The sequence below is a fragment of the Benincasa hispida genome, chromosome 1, assembly GCF_027475165.1.
Source record: "Benincasa hispida cultivar pf3 chromosome 1, pf3_genome.v1.1, whole genome shotgun sequence".
Classification (NCBI taxonomy): Eukaryota; Viridiplantae; Streptophyta; class Magnoliopsida; order Cucurbitales; family Cucurbitaceae; genus Benincasa; species Benincasa hispida.
The window spans coordinates 36,235,598-36,259,201 of record NC_143478.1 but is presented as its reverse complement, the minus strand read 5'-3'; the positions used below and the strand labels follow the sequence as shown (position 1 = coordinate 36,259,201).

At 34.1% G+C, this 23,604-nt stretch overlaps 2 protein-coding genes and 1 long non-coding RNA gene across 3 annotated transcripts; 1 reads left to right on the top strand and 2 right to left on the bottom strand.

Annotated features, from left to right (window-relative positions):
- Positions 1-992: 992 nt before the first annotated feature.
- On the bottom strand, positions 993-3,125 carry LOC120070291 (uncharacterized). The gene is made up of 3 exons (XR_005479847.2): positions 2,835-3,125; positions 2,016-2,064; positions 993-1,141 (listed from the first exon to the last, which is right to left on the bottom strand). It is a non-coding gene; the product is annotated as an uncharacterized LOC120070291 (long non-coding RNA).
- Positions 3,126-4,424: 1,299 nt separating this feature from the next.
- LOC150038410 (uncharacterized) lies at positions 4,425-6,260 on the bottom strand. The gene is made up of 2 exons (XM_090313070.1): positions 5,662-6,260; positions 4,425-4,983 (listed from the first exon to the last, which is right to left on the bottom strand). The coding sequence occupies exons 1-2, from the start codon at positions 6,258-6,260 to the stop codon at positions 4,425-4,427; spliced, it is 1,158 nt and encodes a 385-aa protein (XP_090169196.1).
- A 12,874-nt stretch (positions 6,261-19,134) lies between these two features.
- Positions 19,135-21,673, top strand: LOC120076970 (uncharacterized). The gene is made up of 2 exons (XM_090307542.1): positions 19,135-19,950; positions 20,785-21,673. The coding sequence occupies exons 1-2, from the start codon at positions 19,507-19,509 to the stop codon at positions 21,397-21,399; spliced, it is 1,059 nt and encodes a 352-aa protein (XP_090163668.1). The 5' UTR covers positions 19,135-19,506; the 3' UTR covers positions 21,400-21,673.
- Positions 21,674-23,604: the final 1,931 nt, after the last annotated feature.

Below are 23,604 nucleotides of genomic sequence, written 5' to 3'. Positions count from 1 at the left end.
TATAATGAGACTAGTCATTTCGTGGTTCGGTCTTATACAAACTCTTTTGTATAGAACACCCCGCTCGCATGTCTCTACATGAATAATCAGGATCAGATCATTTTTAGCACTTTCCAACAATTGTAACATCTACAAAGTAGATCATATTCGTAGTGTCACCAGGATAAGGTACCCAACCTTATCCATCTACTACATACCATTTAGACTATCACTTAAACATGATCCACATGTATGTCTCTATATACATGTTTAAGCTACAGAAGATAATCTTGAATGTTAGTTTATTGGTTTTGTGGGTTAATGTTACTAAATGTTGAATAAAACATCTCATATTTTATTAAATAAAATAAAATATTTTTACATTGCAATTAAAAACTAAAGAACCCACGAGATTTAGGACATCAACCTCAACAGATAGAAGAGCAACTACTTATTGTAGGGTAGACTTCCAGCTTATGAGGATTCCTCCTATCACAAAGAAGTAACCTGTTTGGGACCTCCTTTTATCATTGTCCCTTGCAAAATTTGTATCAACATACCTCTTTGGGAGTAGTTTAGGTTCATTAGGAGCCGTATATAATAGACCTTTACTTACTGACCCCACTAGGTATCGAAATACCCATTTGGTAGCTTCCCAGTGATTTTTGCCAGGGTTACCCATACCTAAACTCAAACTATAGGCTAGGTAGGTCTAGTGCACACCATCAAATACATTAAACTCCTTATGGCATTAGAATAAGGAATATTAGACATAGTGTCACACCCCATTCCAGATTTCCCTTCTAACCTAGAACGAAGCGTGAAGACGTTAAACATCACTTCTCTCCATGACATCTAACGTCCCAACTCTTAACGTATCCTGTACTTAAGATCAAACCCAGACTTCCATACCCATTTTAAAAAATAATCTATGTTCGTTGACAAAGTTTAGGAATTTAATTCAGTTTAAATCACAATACTGTTTAAAGAGATTTACAGACCAACAATAAGGATTATTTTGAACAAAACCTCCCATGACATGTAACTCACAAGTTCTAGCTGCCCTGGAATATTCTCAAATACATGCACAAACAATACAATAGATGTTTAATAACACTAATGGCGTTTGACGGCTCAGCAGACACCAGGAACTTGTCGCTACCTGGGGGTGGAGAAAAACATAAAACATGGAAAGCATGAGCTAAAGCCCAGTGAGTGGTAGTTTAATATAAACATAAGCTATCGCTTTCTAAATCATCAATAGAGTTTATCAAATCATTCAGTAAACCATTGAACAAAGTATAAAAGATTCAACAGCATCTCAAACACGTGCTAGTAAAAAAAGTGGCATGATCAACTCTCATAAACACATTATAAAGCATTCAGTCGTTATCAGAAAATCACACCAACTCTGTATCTAAATACTCGTTTACAACGGCGGGTTACTCTGGACAAAGAATCCCCCCCGCGGTGTAAACCAAATCACAAGGTCATATGCGCATGCAGAGCTGCCTCAAGGCTAAGCATAAATACACACCATAGGCCCAGGTTACTCTAGACTCCCTGGTATACTCTGGCCACATCTGACCCCGGTGGTAGCCCCCTGGTAGCCTGGGTGGCGTTACAGGCGCAGAGGAATTCCCGGTATACTCTAGCCACATCTAACCCCGGTAGCCCCCTGATCGCCTCAACGATGCTACTGAAACACATTCAAGTAGCACGAGAAAATAACCATCTCTCGGGTACAAGAATTAGTAGTTTGAAACCACTTTCACAAACATTTAGCATTTTTAAATTCAACATCAAGAGGTTTTCATATAAAACCATACAAGTCACAATTGTATAAACTTTGGTTCCAAACTACATTGTCATAAAACAGGTTCATATAAACCAATGAGAGTTCAGAAATCTTGATTTAAACATTTTTGAAATATTTGTCAAGCAAATCAGATCATGCCATCACATTTCATTAATCATAGCATACTATCATATATAATTACTTTCTATACCAAAACATTTGAAAATAGACCACTTACTGTTAATCGGCTCCTCTCATAATTTTGATTTCTCCATCTCCCGTTCATCCTGAAATTATATTGATAATCCTCTAGTTATCCTCCACATGACCATAATCCAATTATTTGAAAATTAATCTTCAAGTATAACCAATTTCACTTAAACTTTTGCCAAATACCTAATTTGATCGAAGGTAGAGTTTGATTTGTAATTTGTTCACTCAATTGCTCTAAAATTAATTCAAGACCTTAAAATTAATCTTCAATAAAAACTAATTCTATTCCAATTTCCCTTAATTTTTCTCATTAACCTAATTACTTTAAATTAACCCTTTAATCAACTTCAAAGTTGACTTAGGATCCCAATTTATTCAAATTTCAGGTTTAAGGTATCATAACAATACCAATTTCATCCCTAATTATGCTTGAGAACACCTTAATTAAGCTTAAAATTGATTTTTCAGCTTTTAATGACGGACAATAGACGACAGACAGAAGTCAACAGGAAAGTCAACACTTTCTTCAACCTCCAGCCCAGAAATTTCCAGATTTGACCTCTGTTTTTCCGGTGTGAGTTTCAGACTTAAATTCATCATTTTCCGGCCATTTAAAGCTTAATTAGCCTATACAAACCTTTTATCTATCCTCTTAATTAACTTACCTCAAAGTTTGGACGTCCGAATTGGCCTAGAACTCCCGGAATCGACCAATCTTTCTACGGTACCCCTGCTTTTCCGGCGAGGAAAAGCAGAATTTTCAGAATTTAAAATCAGAAATTACAGCAAATAACTATCAAATAAAAGACCATATAACTCTAGAAGGACCTTATACGTAACTTACCTTTAAATTTGGAGCTTCGAATTAGTCTCTTACTCCACGAATTTGCTAAAAACCGGAGCATCCTCTGTTTTCGCAATAACTCTACCGCCACTGTTTTTCTTCGTTTTCCTTACTTCTCCGGCCAAATTTCTTCAAATAAAGCCTCCTACGAGTTTCTGATTTACTTCCTCTTTAATTTTATTTCATTTTGTCTAATTTTCCTTCACAAGAACGGCCCTAATTCGAAAAACAACGTTTTCCTCTTCTTCGGTCGGCCAAACTCAAAACAATTTGAAATTCCCTTTTTCTCTTCGTTTTCCAACTTCAATTTCCAGTTTAACACGTTCCCAGATGATTAATACTTAACCTCAAAGCCATCCAATAAGAAATTTCAATAGAAAGCACTTTAATTCTTCCAAAATATCTCAAATTCTCTTTTTTCCTCTTCCTCTTGGTTTTCCTATTAATTTACCAATTTCCAGTCAAAATTAGCGGTAATGTCCTTTAAGAAAAATGTTAATAAACCTCTCAACTTACCAACCTCAAAATTTCACCTTCAAATTCGATTTCTACAGCTCGAAAACTTCAAAATACTCAGACTGTCCGAAATTCAGTCTTTAACTCGACTTTTCCCTTAAATTTCCTTTGATTTTCAGCTACCTTTTCCCAATAAGACTTAAACAAGTCAAATTTATTTTTAAAACTCATAAATTACCAAAATTTCACCACATTTCAAGATGTTGACCTTTTTTTTTTTTAACTTTGAGTTCGACAAATTTGACTTTTGACTTTTACAACTGATTTTGACCTATCCCGAGCATGCCAAATTCATCATCGAATGTCCTTTACATGCTCAACTAGTTCATTACCCTCAAATTATTCCCCGAGTTCTTACTTCCTCTTTTTGAATGAAACAAACGTCAATCCAAATATTTTTATTTTTAATTATAAATCTTAACAAGAGATCCACATCAAACTTTATCTCAAGTCATCGAGTTCAATCTCAATTATGTGCTTCCTAATATCCCAAGAAAGAGTAGAAGAAGAGAGGGCTTACACATAGTTTGCTTCTCAGCTGGATCCTTAGGGGATTCCTTGGCCGATAGCTTGAACTATGGACCCATAGAAGTAGTTACTAGTATAGCATTAGACATATTAAATCTGTCTAGCACCTTTTGAGTATAATGACTATGATATTAATTCTCTTTTACTTTTTTGTATTGTGATTTCCATACCTAGGATTCTTTTAGCTGACCCTAGGTTCTTCATTTCAAATTTAGCCTTCAACTGATCCTTGATTTCATTTAGCTCAAACATACTTTTCTCTACCAACAACATGTCATTTACATATAACAATAAGTAGATTAAACTACCATTGGAAAGCTTCCTGGAATAGACATAAGGATCACAAAGTCTTTTCACAACATTTATTTTGTTGATGAATACATCAAACCTCTTATACCAACACCTAGGAGATTGCTTCAGTCCATATAGGGACTTGTTCAACTTACAAATAAGTTCTGTCTTCCCTTGAACCTCAAAGCCCTTACGCTGCTCCATGTATAGTTCCTCCTCTAAGCTTCCATGTAGGAAAGCTGCAGTAACATCCATCTACTCTAGCTCAAGGTCTTCACAGGTCACAATAGAAAGAAGAACCTTGATTGAGGTGTGCTTCACCACTGCGGAGAAGATCTCTATATAATCTCCCTCTTTCTGCTTAAAACTTTTTGCAACAAGCCCAACCTTATATTTCACTTCTTGATTGTTTTCTCTTAAATATTTCTTCTTATAAACCCACTTACAAGGAATGATTCCTTTGTTAAGTGGTTTATCAGTCAGCTTCCAAGTATTGTTTTTGTAAAGTGAGTCAATTTCACTCTTCATAGATGCCAGCCATTCATTCTTCTCTTCACTGTTTAAGGCTCCCTCAAAACTGTTAGGTTCTTCAATGTCATCCTTAATAGAGTTATTAGAAATACAATCAGTCCTTGAAAATCTAGAAGGGAATCTAGTGGTCTTTCTTTCTCCGTCTCTTGAAAGAAGATAGTCTTCTAGATTCTTAGTTTGCCTTTCAGTTCTATCTTCAGAAGTGCTTGGAACATCTAAAAATAGTACTCGTTCATCTGTTGTTACAGAGGTTTCAATTCTAGGATGAACTTCGACATGTGAGCTGGAAGGAGGGTCAAACTGATCTTCCTTAGCTTATTGCCTTACTATTTTAGAATCCATATAGGACTCATTCTCTTTGAAGAATAGATCTCTGCTGATTAGACTTTTATTAGAGTTGAAATCCCAAAATTTGAAGCCTTTTACTCCTTCAGGATACACTATGAACATACATTTCATGGCTCTATGTTCCAACTTGCTTTGTTTAATATGGACATAGGTAGTGCATCCAAAAGGCTTTAGGATTGACCAATTAAGGGGTATTCCTCTCCATTTTTCTTCAGGGGTTGGCATGTCAATATAAACACTAGGGCTTCTACTGATTGTAAAGGTTGTTGTGGCTAGAGCTTCTACCCAAAAATCCTCTACAATTTTTGCTTCAGACAGCATGCACCTAACCCCTTCCATCAGTGTTTTATTCATTCTCTCTGCAACTCCATTCTGCTGAGGAGTATAGGCTACTGGCTTGTGTCTAGTTATTCCACACTCAATACAAAAAGAGTTAAAATTATTCCCTAGAAATTCTAGGCTATTACCAATTTTGAAGAATTTAATTTTCTTCCCAGTTTGAGCTTTTACCTTGGTCTTCTAGTTTTTAAAACATTCAAAGGTATGATCTTTAGATTTAAGAGAATAGGTCCACACCTTTCTAGAAAAATTATCAATAAGGGATAGAAAATACCTGGAACCTCCCCAGGAAGGAGTTGTTGTAGGGCCCCATAAGTCTCCATGAATATAGTCAATGATGGCCTTGGTAGAATGAATGTCTCTTGTGAACTTCATTCTCTTAGACTTCCCAAGCACACAATGTTCATAGAAACAGAGTCTTTTAGTGCCTTTAGACTGAATCAAACCTTGCTTCAAGTGTTCATTCAAACTTCTTTCACTAATATGTAAAAGTCTTTGGTGCCACAACTCAAATTCACCGTCCTTCTCAGTTTCTGACAGTGGAGCATACTTAGGTTGATTAACCTTCTTCAAAACATATAGTCCATCAATTTTCCTTCCAACAAGGATTGTCCTTCCCTGTTTTTCTATCTTCAAAGAATTTCTTTCTCCAATGAATGTAAAACCATGGTCATCAAGCATGCCCAAAGAGATGAAATTTCTTTTAAGCTTTGAAACATGCCTAACATCTCTTAAAAGTACTTCCCTAATGTCTGAGAGTTTTAGTAACACTGAGCCTCTACCAATGATCTCACACTCATTATTATTCCCCATGTAAATCGAGTCTCTTTCCTCTGATTTGTAATCAACAAACCAGATCCTTTTGGAAGTCATATGATAGGTACATCCTAAGTCTAAGACCTAGTCTCCCTCCTCAGCTTCAGTGTCCATGACCTTCTTGTCTGCAGCAGCAAGGACCTCAGTGTAATAGTTTTCCTCTCCAGCAGGCCTCTGATTTCTCCCATGCTCCTTTGACTTCCTTTGATCATCACTTCTGAAGTCTTTATTTCGAGTTAATCATCTCTATCATATGACTTATATCTTCTGTTATCATCTCTTCTATGATGTTTTCCCCTTTCAGGACAATTTTTCTTGAAATGCCTTTCCTTATGGTAGATAAAGCATTTCAAGGTTGGCCTTTCTCTATGCACTTTCTGATTCTTGTTGAAAGAGTTCTTCTTAAACTGATTCTTGCCTTTAGAAAAAAGGGAATCAACACCACCGACACTCTTACCTTCTGCTTGCAACTCTAGTTCAATGCTCCTTAGGGTTGTAATGGCAGTGTCTAATGTTATACTCTCTCTTCCATACTTCAGAGTTTTTTTACCTCCTTATAGGTGTCATAAAGTGAGTTAATCAGTAAGGAAGCTTCACTTTCTGCTCCTAATTTCTCCCCGAATTGATTAAACTCATTTGTAAGTCTCTTGAATTTATCTAGATTTTCATTTAAGGACTTGGAGTGATTCATTTTAATGTTATACTCTCTCTTCCATACTTCAGAGTTTTTTTTACCTCCTTATAGGTGTCATAAAGTGAGTTAATCAGTAAGGAAGCTTCAATTTCTGCTCCTAATTTCTCCCCGAATTGATTAAACTCATTTGTAAGTCTCTTGAATTTATCTAGATTTTCATTTAAGGACTTGGAGTGATTCATTTTGAAGGAGAAGAGCCTTTCTCGAATGTACAGTTTGTTAGGAAGATCATTTTTGTTGTAGAGAGCCTTTAATTTCTCCCAGACTTCTTATGCAGTGTTTTCATTTATGACTTGTTCAAGAACGCTGTCAGAAATATTGAGTATTAGAGCTCCATATGCAATTTCTTCCATATTTTTCTTATCTTTAACACTCAAAGAGGTAGGTAGAGACTTTGGATCATCCAAAGTTTTCAGGGCCTTTTGTGAGATCAAAAAGGCCTCGACCCTTTTTATCCTTAGTGTAAAATCTCCTACTCCATTGAACTTCTCAATTTCGAATTTAGTAGTGGCCATCCCAAGAACTTCAAGAATCTTACTTGGTGCTCTCTCAAGAATTTCAAGAAATTGATCTATGATTTCTCAAGAGCTTCAAGAAACTGATATGAGATTTCAAGAAGTCCAAGAAGCTATCCTCAACTCTGATACCAGTTGATAAAAACGAGCACAAAGAAAATTGAACTCACAAGCCCAAAAAGATGTATGCTAAGCTGGTCGAAAGCACAAAAATATTTGTCGTGAGTGTGGTTTTCTTTTTGCCACGTTGTCCACAAAGGAAAAACAAATGGTAAAACTTCTTTCTACCTTTCTCATTCCGTTTCCATTTCGACAGAAGATTATTGAAAATTTAGGGCTAAGTTTACTCCCTACTCACCTTTCTCTATTCTTCGTTTTTGCAGGTAAGTTGATGAAGATCTTGAGCTCAAGAACAAAGATTTCAAGCATGCATGACTAGGAAATCAAAGAAGAAGAAGAGAAGAAGACACAAAGAAGTATAATGGTTCGGTGATTTAGCTCCACCTAAATCCACTTTTAAAGAGATGTTCAAGTTTTCATTCAAAAGACTTCAAGATTACAAAAGTTCTCAAATAAGTTCTCTCTTTCACAGCTCCCTCACTCGAAAATACTCACTGATTTTCTCTCTCAAAAAAGTGAAAAACAACCTTACTTCTATTCTTTACACTGAGGTGTTTTAATACAAATAGTTGAGTAGCAAAAACAGTTTGTAACAACTTGAAACTGTTTTCTGTTTGTTTGGAAACTGGAGAGACAGAGAGTTGAAGAAAGAGCTGAAGAAGGAGCTGGGGTTTTTGGTTCACGTTTTCAAAAAAAAAACATATTTTAGGTGCTATTACCCATTACAATAGTTCTTACCTATTAGGACCACCGAGGAAAATGAAGAACTTAAAAGTTTAAGTAATGATTTTCAGGATTCAAAATTTTAATTTATTTCGCAATACAGAAATAAAATAAAACAATAAATAATATCAAAACCATATTAAAGCCAAACAAATCGTACCGTGAGCGAATTCCTAAAAATAAAATAATAGAAGTACCTTCAAGAATAGTCCCCATTTTGACGAAGCAACTATCCAATCAATTCCAAAAAACTAAAATTAAATAAAAATTAAATTAAAAAAAAAAAAACCCCACGGCCACTTGAACAATTATTTTAGGGGGAAAAAAAGTTGCAATTATTTGACATTATCAAAAGTCAAAATCCTTCTCTGATTAAATTGAGAGCAACCCGCATTTAATTAAACCGAAAGCAAAAGATGAAGTAAGACCCAGCCTTTGCCTTGCTTTCAAAATCAAAATAAACGGCCTCGTCTTCAAGCTCTCGCATTTTATATTTTCAGTCAAATTATTAATGGAATCTTGAAGGTTTCCTTGGAATGTTTACGCTTATTTATTTATTTTATTTATTCTTGTTTTTCTTTATTTTATCATTAAACGTGCAGACCTGATTGAGAGGAAGGAAGGAGAGAAAAGAAAAAAGATAGGAAGGAAATGGCAGCAAAGCAACGGCCATGAATGGGACGGATGGGAAGAGTGATAGTCAGTTTGGTTTTATCGGTTTTGAACCAACCAAGAACCAATTCAAACCAATGTGCAATAGAGAACAAAACCAACTAATTAGTTTCTATTTGGTTTCATTTAGTATCGATGGGGTTTTTAAAATAAAATGATTACTAAACGGAATGTTAGCGTTATTAGCCTACCAATTCTTAGACAGTTGTTTTAAAAGAACACAGATTTTTTTCAAGTCATGTCCTCTCTCCTTTTTAGAAGTCAGAGAGCAATCTTAGTTTTATTTCCAGGTTATGCAGAAACCAAAATCTAGCAATATTGAGAAGAGTGATCAAATTTGATGGCGGTTTCCGACCAATTCGCCTCCATCATCGAGGCACCGGTTCAGCGGTCAAATTTTGCGGTGAAACGTCGGAGAAGGCGTAGAAGTAAGACGCCGTCGAAAGATGAACATTTGGAGATCATTTCATCAGAAAATGAGGAAGGAATGAGAAACGAGAGTCTCTCACAAAATTACTCCGAAACAGAACTTGAAACTCAAATATCCTAACTAAGCGATGATTCCAGAACATACCAAGGTACAGGCCAGCTACTACAACCCTGATTTTCCTAGTTTCCATTCAAAGTTTGATAATCAAATAATGTTTTTATTATATATGTTTTCAAAATCCATCTTTAGTTTTGAAAAAAAAAAAGTTGCTTTAAAAAATTTTATCTTAGGTTTTAGAATTTATGTAAATGTTTACTAAAAAAAAAAGTGAAAATCATACAAATATCTTGTTTGTTAACCATTTTATTTTTTGTTTTTGAAAATTGAGTCTAATTCCTTCCTATTTCTTATAATGATTTATATCTTTCTTAAATTAAGTATAATGGTTGAATTTTTAGCCAAATTCAAAAAAAAAAAAGATTGAAAGTTGGAAATTTCAAAAATCAAAAGTCGGGCTCCCTTTGGTAATGATTTAGTTTGAGTTTTTGTTTTTGAAAATTAAATCTATAAACATTACTTTTAGCTACAAATTTCTTCCTTTTGTTATATCTACCTTTTACCAATGATTTAGAAAACCAAGTCAAAATTTGAAAACTAAAAAAAAGTAACTTTTAAAAATTTGTCTTTACTTTTAGAACTTGGCTAATAATTTAACTATTGTACTTAAAGAAAGATACAAATCGTGGTAAGAAATAAGAATAAAATAAGCTTAATTTTCAAAAACAAAAAACAAAAAATGAAATAGTTACCAAACAAAGTCTAAATTGTTAAAAAAAATCTTATTTTTAGTTTTGAATTTTTAAAATATTAAGCTAATAAACATCATTTTCACCAATAATTAATTTTCATACTTTGTTATTTATTTTATTTACCAATATTTTTAAAAACCAAATAATTATTTAAAATTTTGTTTTTATTTTTTTTTAAACTACTTAAAAATTCAGCTCTTTTACTTCTCAGAAAAAATAAATTTAATTAAAAAAAAAAGTAACCAAAAAGGTAAAATTATTTATGAGAATCAGGATAAAGTAATAGTAAAAGACAAGTGGAGTGTAGTTATTATTATTGTTTGCAGCGGAGAGGATTTGGGACGAAAGCGTGATCCGGCATGCGCTACTGTACAGAGCGGCGCTAATGGGTAAATGGGAGGATGCAGAAGCCATTTTCAGCCAAGATTCTGCAGCAATTGTGTCTAAGATCAACCTCTTGGAGGAGACCGCTCTCCATGTCGCCGTCGGCACCGGAAACAATTTGGATTTTGTGGAAAAGCTTGTGAAACTTATGTGTGAACGTTCGCTATCCCTTGAACTACAAGATTCATATGTGGAAAAGCTTGTGAAACTTATGTGTGAACGTTCGCTATCCCTTGAACTACAAGATTCACACGGAAATACTGCACTTGCTATGGCCGCCATCGTTGGCAATGTTGAGGCTGCAAAAATCTTAGTCAGCAGAAACGAGGAGCTACCTTCGGTGAAGAATAAACATCATTTTTTTGTACCTTCTAACCGTAACCAATGACGAAGAGGTGTTTACTGCTCAAGCTGGTGCTAGGCTTCTCAACTTTCTCATTACGTTTGATTTCTATGGTCCGTAACACAAAAACTTGGGTGCTACCATCTAAGGAATTGCTTCATAAGATTCTATCATGTGGTATTTTTTTTTAGAAAAAATTTGAATTGTCTTTTATTCTTTCTTTGTGTCTAAAAAAGATGATGCATGTTAGCAGTGTTTTTGGGTTGAGTTGAGTTGGGGTGAAGGTATTTTTAGGATAATCCAAAAATTCAGGTTTGTTGGGTTGGCAACTCAAATGATCCAAATAAAGTTTCCAATCCAATCCTTAAAATTCAGGTTGGGTTGGGTTGAGTTTTCAGATTATAACATTTTTTTCTTTTTAATTAAAGATGTGTAAATTTATATAACTAATAACTAAAATCTCATAAAAATTCAAATGCTAAACACCAAATATCTATGATATTTATTACAAACTTTAAATAAAGATAAATATTATAACAATTTTAAAGAAAAATATTAAAAATCACAAATTAATTAATACAAACTATCAAACTTTAAAGAAAGATATATATATAATTCGAATTGGGTTGGGTCAACCCAAATTTTTTTTTAGCCAACTCAACCCAACAAAAATAGAAAAAGTTGAACCCAACCCAACTCGACTTTTGGGTTGGGCAGTCCGGGTTGTTTGAGTTGTCGGTGTTTCAACACCCTAGTTTCTTCGATCTAAATAACTCTTATTAAATAATGAGCCAAACTAACCCAACCATAAAATATTTAGGTGGGGTTGGTTCTAGTTATTAAGATTGTTTATTTAATTTTTTTGTTTAAAAAATAAGTAAAATGTTAATATATAAAAGTTTCATTTAGTTATTTTCATAATTGAATTAAGATCTACAACTCTATTTCAATTTATATTATGCAAATTTTCTTCCAAAGAATTAAAAAATTGTTTTTAGGAGTTGGAGAATAAATTATCTATAAAAAATCATGAAATTAATTTTATATCATAAGTTAAAAAATATATACTTTTTGAAATTAATAATAAATTCAGGTTAGTTTTGGTTTATTTGGATTATTTTAAGTGATTCCATGAACTAACCTAATAATAAAATTTTTATTTATTTAAACCAAACCCAACCCAAATGAATTGATAACCCAACCCAACTTGATCGAGTTTTTTGGGTTATCGAATTTTTTGAACACCCCTAATGTATATGAGTTAGGTACAACTTAAGTTGCACCTAATTATTACCGATCACCGATGTTTATTTAATTATTTCCATTTTTGTTCTCTGAATTGAACAGATATTGCTCTTGATATATTGTACAGTCATCCAATTTTGGCCATCGAACAAGATCATTATGGGGTGTATGCTCTACATATGATCGCAGAAAAACCAGACGTGTTTGAGACTGGAACTCAGCTGGGGTTTTGGCAACGCTTACTTAATCGATGTTGGTTTGTTGAACACATTTCTCAGTTTGACATTTTTAGATTACATAATTAGATTTACCTTAGATATAAAATTAACCGGACGCAATGTTGCACTCATCTTTTTGTAGTCCATCTAATCGTTTGTTTCAGGCGGCATTGTACGACTGCTTGATGCTTTCCTGCCCAAGCAAGGCTCAGATGTGGAAAATCCTCTTGAAAACTCAAACAATACAGGTTGTGCACTCTATTAATTTCTACTTTTTGTTTTTTCTTTGTTTGTTGTTTTACAATTACATGTGTGATAAATGTTATCCAAAATAATAGCAAATCTAACAACTCGTTGAGAGTATTTACAATCTTTTAAATTGTAAATCAAGTCTTTTAAACCTTAAAATTTTGTGTCAATTTAATTCTTAAACTTCTAAAATTATAAATTTTAACTTTTAAGCTTTCAAATTTTTCAAAATTTATCATTGAAAAAATTAAGTCCCGTTTGATAATCATTTGGGTCTTGTTTGGTAACAATTTGGTTTTTTTTTTTGTTTTTTATTTTCTTGAAAATTAAGCCTATAAACGCCAATTCTATCTCTAAATTGGGGAAAACTACCAAGCTTGGACTATTAGAATGCAAGCTTTTATGGAGACTTGTGATTACTAGGAATTAATTGAGGAAGATTACGATGTTGCTTCTCCCTAATAATCCAACAATGAACTAGCTCAAGACTTACAAGGATAGGATCACCAAGAAGGCAACGGTTAGAGCTTGCCTTTATGCAGCTACGTCTCTAGCCATATTTTAAAAAATCATAGTCTTGAAGTCAGCAAAGGAGACCTAAAAAATCCTCAAAGTGAGTATGAATGAGATGAAAAGATTAAGGGCGTCAAAGTGTTGAACTTGGGGAGGAATTCAAGAGGATGCAAATGAAGGATTCTGAGTTCATTGAAGAGTACTCAAACACATGTTGATCTAGGTTGCCAACAAGGCAAGAGCATTAAGAACTGGTTTATCTGAAAATTGATTGGTTTAAAAGATTTTAGTCTCAGTACTCATGAGGTATGAAGCAACTATTGCTTCCTTAGAAAATACTAAGGATCTCTCTCAACTCTAAGTGATAGGACTAGTTAGTGCTTTATGAGCACAAGAACAGAGGAACTTGATGAGATAGGAAAGGAGCACTTAAGGAGCACTAAATGTCAAAATGCATCAGGGAGAAGGTGGAAGAGAGAGGAAGCGGAAAGGGAGCAAAAAAAGTAGCAGCAACATCTCAGAAATTGTGGTACAGGGTGTTGGAAGTGTGGGTTTCAATAAAGGCAGTGCATGCAATCACTGTGGGAAGTAGAATCATCCATACATTAGATGTTGGAGAAGGATAGATGTGAAGTGTATAAGGTGTCATTTATTGGGACACGTTGAAAGGTTTTGTAAGAAAACTCAGCAGCAAGAAGGAGCACATGTTATAGTACAATAAGAAGAGGATCAACTCTTTATGGTTACCTATTTCTCATTAGTCACTCAATATGACGATTGGTTGGTTGATAGTGGGTGTACCGTTCACATGACATGCCATAGGGAGCTTTCCAAAGATTTTGACAAGTCATTCAAGTAAAAAAATGAAGATAGGGAGTGATGGATATCTAGAAGCGAAGGGGAAGGGCACAGTGTCAATGAAGAGTTGTGCAGGAACCAAGTTGATTAGTGAAGAATTATTTGTTCCTGAGATAATGTTTTATTTCCAATTCATGTGGAAATGAGTTGTTCAAATTAAAGATGTAGAACAAGAGCTTCTCATTGGATCCATTCGAGAAAGAGCATATAGCTTTGAAGTGCCAAGTGAATGACATTGAGGTATGGCACAAGAGGCTAGGGCATTTTCACCAAAAGGGAATGCAATATTTGTAGAAAAATGAGATGACAATTGGAGCACCAACTTTGGAGGAACTAAAGACAAATTGTAGAGCTTGTTTGACAGGAAAGCATTTCAATAAGTCAATTTGGAAAGCAACTGAGAAGTTGCAGCTCATCCACACTGATTTCTGTGGATCTCAATCAACTCTCTCACTGAATGGTATTAGGCATTTCATTATTTTTTTTATTGATGATTATACAGAAATGTGTTGGATTTACTTCATGAAACAGAAATCTGAAGCAACTGAAGCATTTATAAAGTTTAAAAGATAGGTTGAGAATCAGAGTGCCTATAAGATTTAAGTTGTGAGGTCTTATAATGGGACTTAATACACATCATAAAGATTCAAGTCCTTATGTGAAGATGTCAAGATAAAGGATTAGCTTACTCCTCTGTATACTCCACAAAAAAATAGAGTAAGTGAGAGGAAGAACATGAGTATTATAGAGATGATAAGATGTTTTTTTGCATTTTAAGAACTTGTCAAAAGTGTTTTGAGTTGAAGCAAATAACGCATTAGTCTTTCTACTAAATAGTTTACCAACAAAGGTATTAGAGAAAAGGACACCTTATGAAGTTTGGTTTAATACTAAACCAATATTGGAAAATTTGAAGGTGTTTGGTTAACTATGCTTTTCTCATATTCCACAGGTGAAAAGAGACAAGTTGAGTGAAAAGGCAGAATCAGAAATCTTTATAGATTATAACATGTTATCCAAAGCCTACATGATCTATCATCCTCACACAAAGAAGATGATGGTTAGTAGGGATGTTCAATTCTTGGAGAATGAGGAGTGAGATTGGACAAAGAAATAGGGTGAAGCAACAAGAAGTTGATAATGGTGTAGCTCTAGTTGATAATGCCATAGTTAAAGGGACTAAATTGTTGAATGAGGTGTATGAGAGAAGTGGTGTAGTTCTTTCAGAGCCTGTAGGATATAAAGAATGTAAACGAGATCAAAAGTGGATGGAGGCAATGAAGGAGAAAGTGAGAATGGTAGAGAAGAATGGGATGGTAGGAGCTGGTTGAAAGGCTCGCAAACAGGAAAGTAATTGGGGTCAAATGGGTTTTCAAGACTAAAATTGAATTTTGATGGCTCTATGAACAACTTAAGAGCATATTAACTATAAAAGGGTACACACAAGTTTGAGGATGATTTTGTTGCAAGGATGGACATAGTTAGATTACTACTAGGTTGTGTCAACTCAACATGTATGGATGGTATATCAACTGGATGTGAAGTAAGCATTCCTGCATGGGGTGTTAGAAAGAAGAGATCTATGTTGAACAACTAAATGGATTTATCACACCAACGCAAGAGCAAAATGTTTATTTGTTGAAGAAAGCTCTCTATGGGTCGAAGTTATCTCCTAGGGTATGGTATAGCAAGATGGATGAACACTTGTTGAACTTGGATTTTATAAAGAGTTTGAGTGAATCTACACTCTATGTGAAAAAATTAGGTATTGATATTGTGATCGTGTCTCTCTATGTAGATGACTTGAAGGTGACAGGAAGTGATAGTGTTTAAATAGAGGTGTTCAAACAAGAAATGTTGGAGGTATTTGAGATGATTGATCTAGGTTTGATGCATTACTTCATTGGTATGGAGATTCAACAAGGAAAAGTATAGGAGAGAGATATTAAAGAGGTTTAATATGGAGGAGAGTAAGAGCGTGAACTCAAATGATTCAGAAGAAAAAGTTCCAAAAGGATGATGGAGAGGAAATTACTAATGAGAATGTGTACATAATTCTAATTGGATGCCTCATGTATTTCACATTCCACTAAGCCTAACATCATGTATATTGAAAGTGTCTTATCTAGATTTCTTCACTATCGAAGTGAGAATAACATGGTTACTGTAAAATGGGTCCAAAGATATCTGAAAGGTATATTGGTATTTTGGGTTCAAATTTTGCAAAGTTGAGAGTTTTGAGTTGGAGGATTACTCAGATAGTGATTGGACTGGGTCATTGGATGATATGAAGACTACTTCTAGGTACTGTTTCACTTTTGGTTTCAAGTGTTCATGGTTTCCAAAAAGCAAGTACAGACGGTCAATCAACTGTAGAAGTCGAGTTTATTACAATAATTGTAGCAACAAACCAAGTTGTTTGGTTGAAGCAGTTGATGCATGACTTACAACTAAGGAAAGAAGAAAATGTGAAGGTATTTGTAGATAATCAAGCCACTTGAGCTATTTCATTTAATTCAGTTTTTCATGAAAGAACCATGCATTTTATGATAAAATATTATAATTTGAGAGAGATAAAAATGGAAGAAGAACTACAGCTGGATCATTGCAGTTTAGAGAAACAAATGGCAGATATCTTCACTAAGTTTTTAGTGTTAGTCATTTTCAAGCTCTTAGAAGCAAGCTAGGTATTTGCAGCATTTGAGTTAGAAGAAGTATGTTAATTAACTCAAGCTGCAAGTCTATTTTTAGTTGTTTTGAATTAGTCCAAAGTTCAAGTTTCAAGTAAAATTGTTAAGTATCTATATATAGAGTTAGTTGACTAATTTTGTGGAGTTAGATTCGTGAAAGTTTGTTGTTGGTTTTATGCTTCAACCAAACTATTTTTAGCATATAGTTGAAGGAAATCGAACATGAGGATTTCCATGAGCAGCGGAATGATTGTTCCAAATTCTATTCGAAATTGAACATATAGAATTACAGTCAAAAAACGAAAACTAACAGGTCATGCACAATACGAAATTACAACATGTTTTACAATGATCAAGGGATAACAAATACATACCTTTGAAGACTCATTCTTCAAATTCCCTCGATCACGAACGCTCATTTAGTCTCCAAGACAGCAACACACAAACGCTCGAACACAACGAACACAACACAACACGATCAACAACAACGATCTTCAAGATCGCGAACCCAACAAACGGCCTCCAAAACCTCAAATTCAGTCGAGTTGAGTGAAGACATAATGGCTACGTTGGTATTCTCAGTGTGAGAATCCAGAAGTGTAGGCTCTGTGTGGACTTGGTTAGAGGAAGAGACCGAAGGACCAACAATCGTGTAGATGATTGAGCAAGTGGGAGATGACAAGAGTCTATCCTATAGACGAATGCTCAATCGTGTAGACGAAGGCAACCTATCGTTTAGATAATGCCCTGCGATCATTTAACTATGATCAGCTGAGTGAACTATCGTATAGTAACACTCCACGATCGTTTAGTCTCTCTAGAAGCTATCGTTTAGTGAAACCATTTCACTTGACAGCAATCCGTGAGTTCCTTTCTCAGAATAGCAACTCTTCTAAATTTAGGAAATTCTTTTATCTCACGGTTACCATAAAACCACCAATAACCTCCCACTCAATTGGTTATTAGAGAAAAAGATATAATTATCCAATAATTAATATTATTATAAATATATATGATAACCAACTTACTATATTATATTTCTAACATATAGTTTTAATATTTCATCTCATGAAACATATCAACCATAGCTATTTTTTCTATTTTATGGTACTTAATGTAAATCATATTTACATTAATCCTCCACTTGATGTATCCCATACATCACACCGATCATATCATATATAATCGAATTTCCTCTTGTCAATTTGAACATTTCAAATTAACCCCAAGAAATGATTCTCAACTTGAATCCATTGAGCTACCAATGGGACCTTATGGACCTGTAGCTTGAAATTCCAACGGTATGTGAATAATTGACTAAACTCTTTAGTCACGGGATCCACCATCCATTAATTGCCAGCTCCCAAATCAGACAAATCCCCAAAAAGGTAGGCTTATTGAGTTGGCAATCTGTTCAAGATCCACTCTCACTACCATACTAATCAAAGGACTACCTTTAAGAGTTCCCAAAATACTCAGGATTAAGGTCATGTCACCTATGGTCGTTTAGGTAAGATGTAAGTCTCAAGTATCAACGACATTATATAAAGAGACTATTGATGTCATCTCTACTATGACTATGGTCGTTTAGGTAAGAAGGAAGCAAGTCTCAAGTATCAACGACAGTTCCAGCTCCCAAATCAGATAAAGAGACTATTCATCTCATGGGTTCCCAAAATACTCAGGATTAAGGTCATGTCACCTATGGTCGTTTAGGTAAGATGTAAGTCTCAAGTATCAACGACATTATATAAAGAGACTATTCATCTCGTGGTCCGATCTTATACAAACTCTTTGTATAGGACACCCCCACTCACATGTCTCCACATGAATGGTCAGGATCTACCATCTGTAATAGTTCACAATACTTGTAAATCTCTACAAAACGGGTCGTATCCATAGTGTCACCAGGATCAGGTATCCCTCCTTAATCCTTATATTACAGACCTTTTTAGGTTATCACTTAAGGCATGATCCACTTGTATATCTCATATACATGCTTAAGTTTACATACAATAACCATGGAGCTTTGTTTATTGGATATGAGTAAATGCTAAATAAAATAACTCTTATTTTATTCATAACAATATGTACAGTTTACAAACTACGAGACTCAGGGAGAATTAGGACACAAATCCCAATAATAATATTGTATTTACAGTGAGAAGTGGTTGAATTAAAAATACACACTTCTCAAATTCTCTTCTTTCTCTCCAATAAGAATAAACATGCTACTAATTAAGATCTAATTATTGATTTGCAGATTCCAGAGGAGGCGTATTCCATCTCCTATATAGATGCATCTATCTCCTATTTTACATACATACGTGTGATGCCTTTTAGAAAATTGGGTAGCCACTCATCTTTCCCTGATTTATATACTAAATGCTAAAGTATTGAAAATATATCTCTGAATTTTATACTTTATTTTAATAATATCTTTAAACTTTAAAAAAATAACTTTCAACTTGCACACAAGTGCGTTACAAACCACTAAGTTTATGGGTTGAATCCAAATTAAAAAAATAAAATTTTTAACACGTACAACTTTGTAAAAATATTCGAGTTTTGAAAGGTTGGTTCAATAATTAATCTCATTTTTTCTGGCTTAGCCTAAATTGCTTTAATTGAATGTGGTATTTTAGAAGATAAGGATATATTAATGTGCAACAACTTAAAGTTTATAGCATTCATATAAAAATGGATGGAGCATTTTCTTAATGATCTTTTTCAAAGTTCAAGGATACTATTATTACAACATTTGAAAGTTTAGTAGTACAAGTCAATGGTATAATTTGAATAGTTTACGATATATATGAAAATGAAGTCTAACAATCGTTATGAATTTAGTGACAACACCGTTCATGAAGAATGTTTATAGGACGATGCATATGCACGTCGAGGCATGTAAGCTTGTTAGATGCTTGTGTGAAGCAGCCTTCGTACATGTAGGAGGAAACGAATGTGCCAACCTATTTTCAACTTCAATACTTTCAGCTGCAAGAATGGGTACTCTTGAAGTTGCAATGGAGATTCTCAGAATTTATCCCTATGCGATTTGGTTTCGCGATCACCGTGGATACAACATTTTTCAACTCGCCGTCCTGCATCGACAAGAAAAAATTTACAATTTTATATATCAAATGACTTCGAATCAGCATTCTGCCATAGCATTTCTAGACATGAATAATAACAACATTTTGCATTTAGCAGGGGAGTTGGTCCCATCAAGTAAAATCTCTGGGGCTGCTTTACAATTTCAACGAGAACTACAATGGTTTAAGGTAAATCTTAATTAATATATTTTAGTAGCAGTTATTTAGTAATTTATCTACTTAATAGGGTGACAGTCGGTTAGCTTTTGAGGCTAACCAAGAACCAAAACCGAACATTTTACAAAGAAAGAGATCCAAACCAATGTCCAATAAAAAACAAAACCATTTGATTGATTTTATTTGGACTATCGGTTTTTGGTATTTTATTTTTTTTTTTCAATTTTTATTTTTCTTGATGCTTTGTTTTGAATTGGTCTTTTTTGCCCATTTAAATCCTGTAGAGAAGAATACCTGTTATATGTTGTAATGCTCCATGTGCCAACTCTCTTACAGTGTTAACAAGGTTCTCTTCCATATACCTGTAAGTTCAGAGTTTTTTTTATTTTTTGTAAATTGAAATTTGACCTTTTTTTTTTTTTTTTTCTTGGCACTTTTCTAAACAACAAATATACGTGTATCATAATAATTAAAATACTAAAAGATAATTTATTTTTAAGGGTATACATATATCATTGGATTGATTCGGTTTTGATTGATTTTTCTAATGAAATCCGATCCGAACCAATACTTTTTTTGTTTTCTCTAGAAGTAAATCAAGATATCTATTTTATACTAAAAAACCAAATCAAACCATTGGATCGGTTGGATTTGTTTGGCTTTTCGATTTTTAGGTTTTTTTTTGAATGATTTGCCTCAAGGGGAAACAAGGGGTTTCTATTGAAGCAAAAAATCTATATTTTGTACCGCTAGCACCCAATAGAAATATGCCATGTGGCACTTTTTGTTTTTGTTTTTTCGTGTTCAGTTGTACCTAACCATTGTTATTTTCTTTTTTTGTTGTAGGAAGTTGAAAAGTTAGTACAACCTTCATATAGAAGTATGAAAAACAAAGACGGGAAAACACCAAGGATGATATTCAGTGAAAGACATGAAGGGTTAGTTCATCAAGGTGAGAAATGGATGAAGATCACTGCTTCATCATGCACAGTTGTTGCAGCACTGATTGCAACAGTGGCATTCACAGCAATTTTCACGGTACCTGGTGGCAACGACAACGACCAAGGCATCCCAATTTTCCTATATAACAAGTCTTTCATGGTTTTTGCAGCAGCAGATGCATTAGCATTGATCACTTCCTCTGCTTCAGTAATGATGTTTCTAGGAATACTCACTTCCCGTCACGCAGAAGACGATTTTCTGAGGGCATTACCAACAAGATTAATTATTGATCTCGTCTCGTTGTTCATCTCTATATCTTCCATGGTGGCAGCCTTTGGTGCATCATTTTACCTAGTTCTTGTTCATCAAATGAAACTAGTCTGGGTTCCAGTGATAGTCTTTGCCTTTATACCTGTTGTCTTATTTGCTTTGTCGCAGTTTCCTCTTTTGGTTCAAATGATTTCTTCCACATTTGGGCGCAGCATTTTCGGTTTGCAAAGTATGGAAGTATTTCTCTAGCAGAGGTATTGTATAAGTATTCAAATTTCGTGTGTTTGTTCATGAGGACAAGTTTCTTACAAATGGGCTGATGTAAACTAGCTAGCTCCTTGACGATTTTCTTATTTGTTTGTTGAATTTGTTTTTAATAGTCGTTATCCTCTCTGTTTCGTTTAATGCATTTCTTTTGTAAGAAGCAGCAGGTTTCTTCCCAGGCCTATATATTGGCCTTTCTCTGTATGTTTGAGACTGAAATGATAACAACAATGGGCTGTATTCTCCTGCATTTTGTTTATTCTACTCTCTCCATATCCATGCAGACTCTTAACTTTCTTTTTGCCTTGCTCAACTGTACAAGCTTTGCAGAGAGTCATAAGAAGAAGAGATTGCTTTTTACTTTTTGCAAGTGTATTTTGCACCTCATTACTCGTAATTCAAGGTATGGTTAGGTTGTGTGGATTTTTTTGGCCTTTGAATTATGCCAAAAATAATGAAGGAAGAGAACGAAAGATGGAAAGAAGAGAGAAATATTGCATAGAGGATCAAGTGCTTCAACCGAGTTCTATATACATTGAAATGAAAACATTATAAATATTTATATGCAAATAAAAAACTAATCACTAATACACTAACCTTAAAACTCTACCACTAACCTTGAAATTCTCCTCCATTAATCCCACAAAGCCATTAAACCACTATCCTCGTATTTAGGAGGCACTACTCTAAATTAACAATTTTTAGCACATACATATGTATATATTAAGTGTTTCCTTTCTCTTAGAAAAATTTATAAGATAATACTTGCCCTAGGATATATACATGTGACACTAGCTTTAATGTAAGTGGGAGATGGTTAGAATTTGTATCCTAAAACCTCGCAATTCATTAGTCGATTAACTTAATTATTAATATTCAATATTAAACTATCCGTTAACAGTTAAAAATTCAAGGTTAATTATGTGAAGTCTTGAACAGTATGTAATTGACATACGATGGATCGTGTTCAAAAAATAACCTAAAAGGTCAATAATATATGAATAAGGTTAGATGCCTTATTTTGGTGTCACTATGGATACGGCCAACTTTGTAATAGTTATAAATGGTTTGATCCAAACCGTTCATGTAGAGACATGTGAGTGGGGTTATCCTATACAAAGAGTTTGTATAAGACCGGACTGTGAAATATTTCATCTCTCTTTGTAAATCCATCAATTGATGAGATTAATGTATCATAGGATGATCATGTGCGACTCGATCTTAATCCTGAGTGAGTTATGTGTTGGGGTTGATGTCCTAAATCTCGTGAGTCTTGTAGTTTGTAAATTTTTATATATTAAATATTTATTTAATAAAATAAGATGTTATTTATTCAACATTAAGTTTGCATTAACTCAATTCAATAAACTAAGATCTAAGATTATTTTATGTAACTTAAACATGTATGTGGTTGACATACAAGTGGATCATATTTAAGTAATAATCTAAATGGTTTGTAATATATGAATAAGGTTGAATACCTTATCCTAGTGACACTATGGATACGACCCACTTTGTAATTATTATAATAATTGTAAAGTGTTACAAACGATCTGATGTTAATAGCTTATGTGCAGACATATGAGTGAGGGTATCCTATATAAAATGTTTGTATAAGACCGAACCTCGAAATGATTAGTTTCCCTTTACAACATCACTTGAAGAGATTAACATTTCACTAAGATGACCATAGGTGACTTGACCTTAATCCTGAGTAAGTTATGAAATTTTGTCTGTGAGGGTAATCCTTTGATTTGTATGATTGAGAGTGACTAGATTCGCCGACTCAATAAGCCTATCATTTTGGGGATTTGTCTGAGTAGGGAATTAGGAACATAGCTACATAAGATGAAATTCGCTCCTTCCCGTCTTGAGGGAAAATAAATGAATTGCTCTCTTAAAGGTTGATTCCAAGTCTTAAACAATGACACGCCTCACCCTCTCATTAGCCAAGAGGGGTCTAGTTTATAGTTGAACTATAACTAATTATTCATTAAAGGGATTGGTGATACTAAACGAGTTAGATGTAACTATAGAAACGGTAATTGGACTTAACTGTAGTTACGAGCAATTTGTGAAGGGTCAACTTACTGTTGATTGGTTATATCCGTGGACACAGAAATATATCTACAGTGCGAAGAGTGCAGCTGTTAATCTTTAGTGAAGTGACCGGCAATTAATGAATGTTGA

Bases quoted from the DNA above. Each gene is read 5' to 3' on its own strand.
- LOC150038410 (XM_090313070.1), bottom strand. From the start codon at position 6,260: ATGACTTCCAAAAGGATCTGGTTTGTTGATTACAAATCAGAGGAAAGA. The intron at 4,984-5,661 runs GTATTTTCTATC...CCCTCCTTCCAG, and splicing joins CCTTCCTGGGGAGGTTCCAG to CTCACATGTCGAAGTTCATC.
- LOC120076970 (XM_090307542.1), top strand. From the start codon at position 19,507: ATGAATTTAGTGACAACACCGTTCATGAAGAATGTTTATAGGACGATG. The intron at 19,951-20,784 runs GTAAATCTTAAT...TTTTTGTTGTAG, and splicing joins GAGAACTACAATGGTTTAAG to GAAGTTGAAAAGTTAGTACA.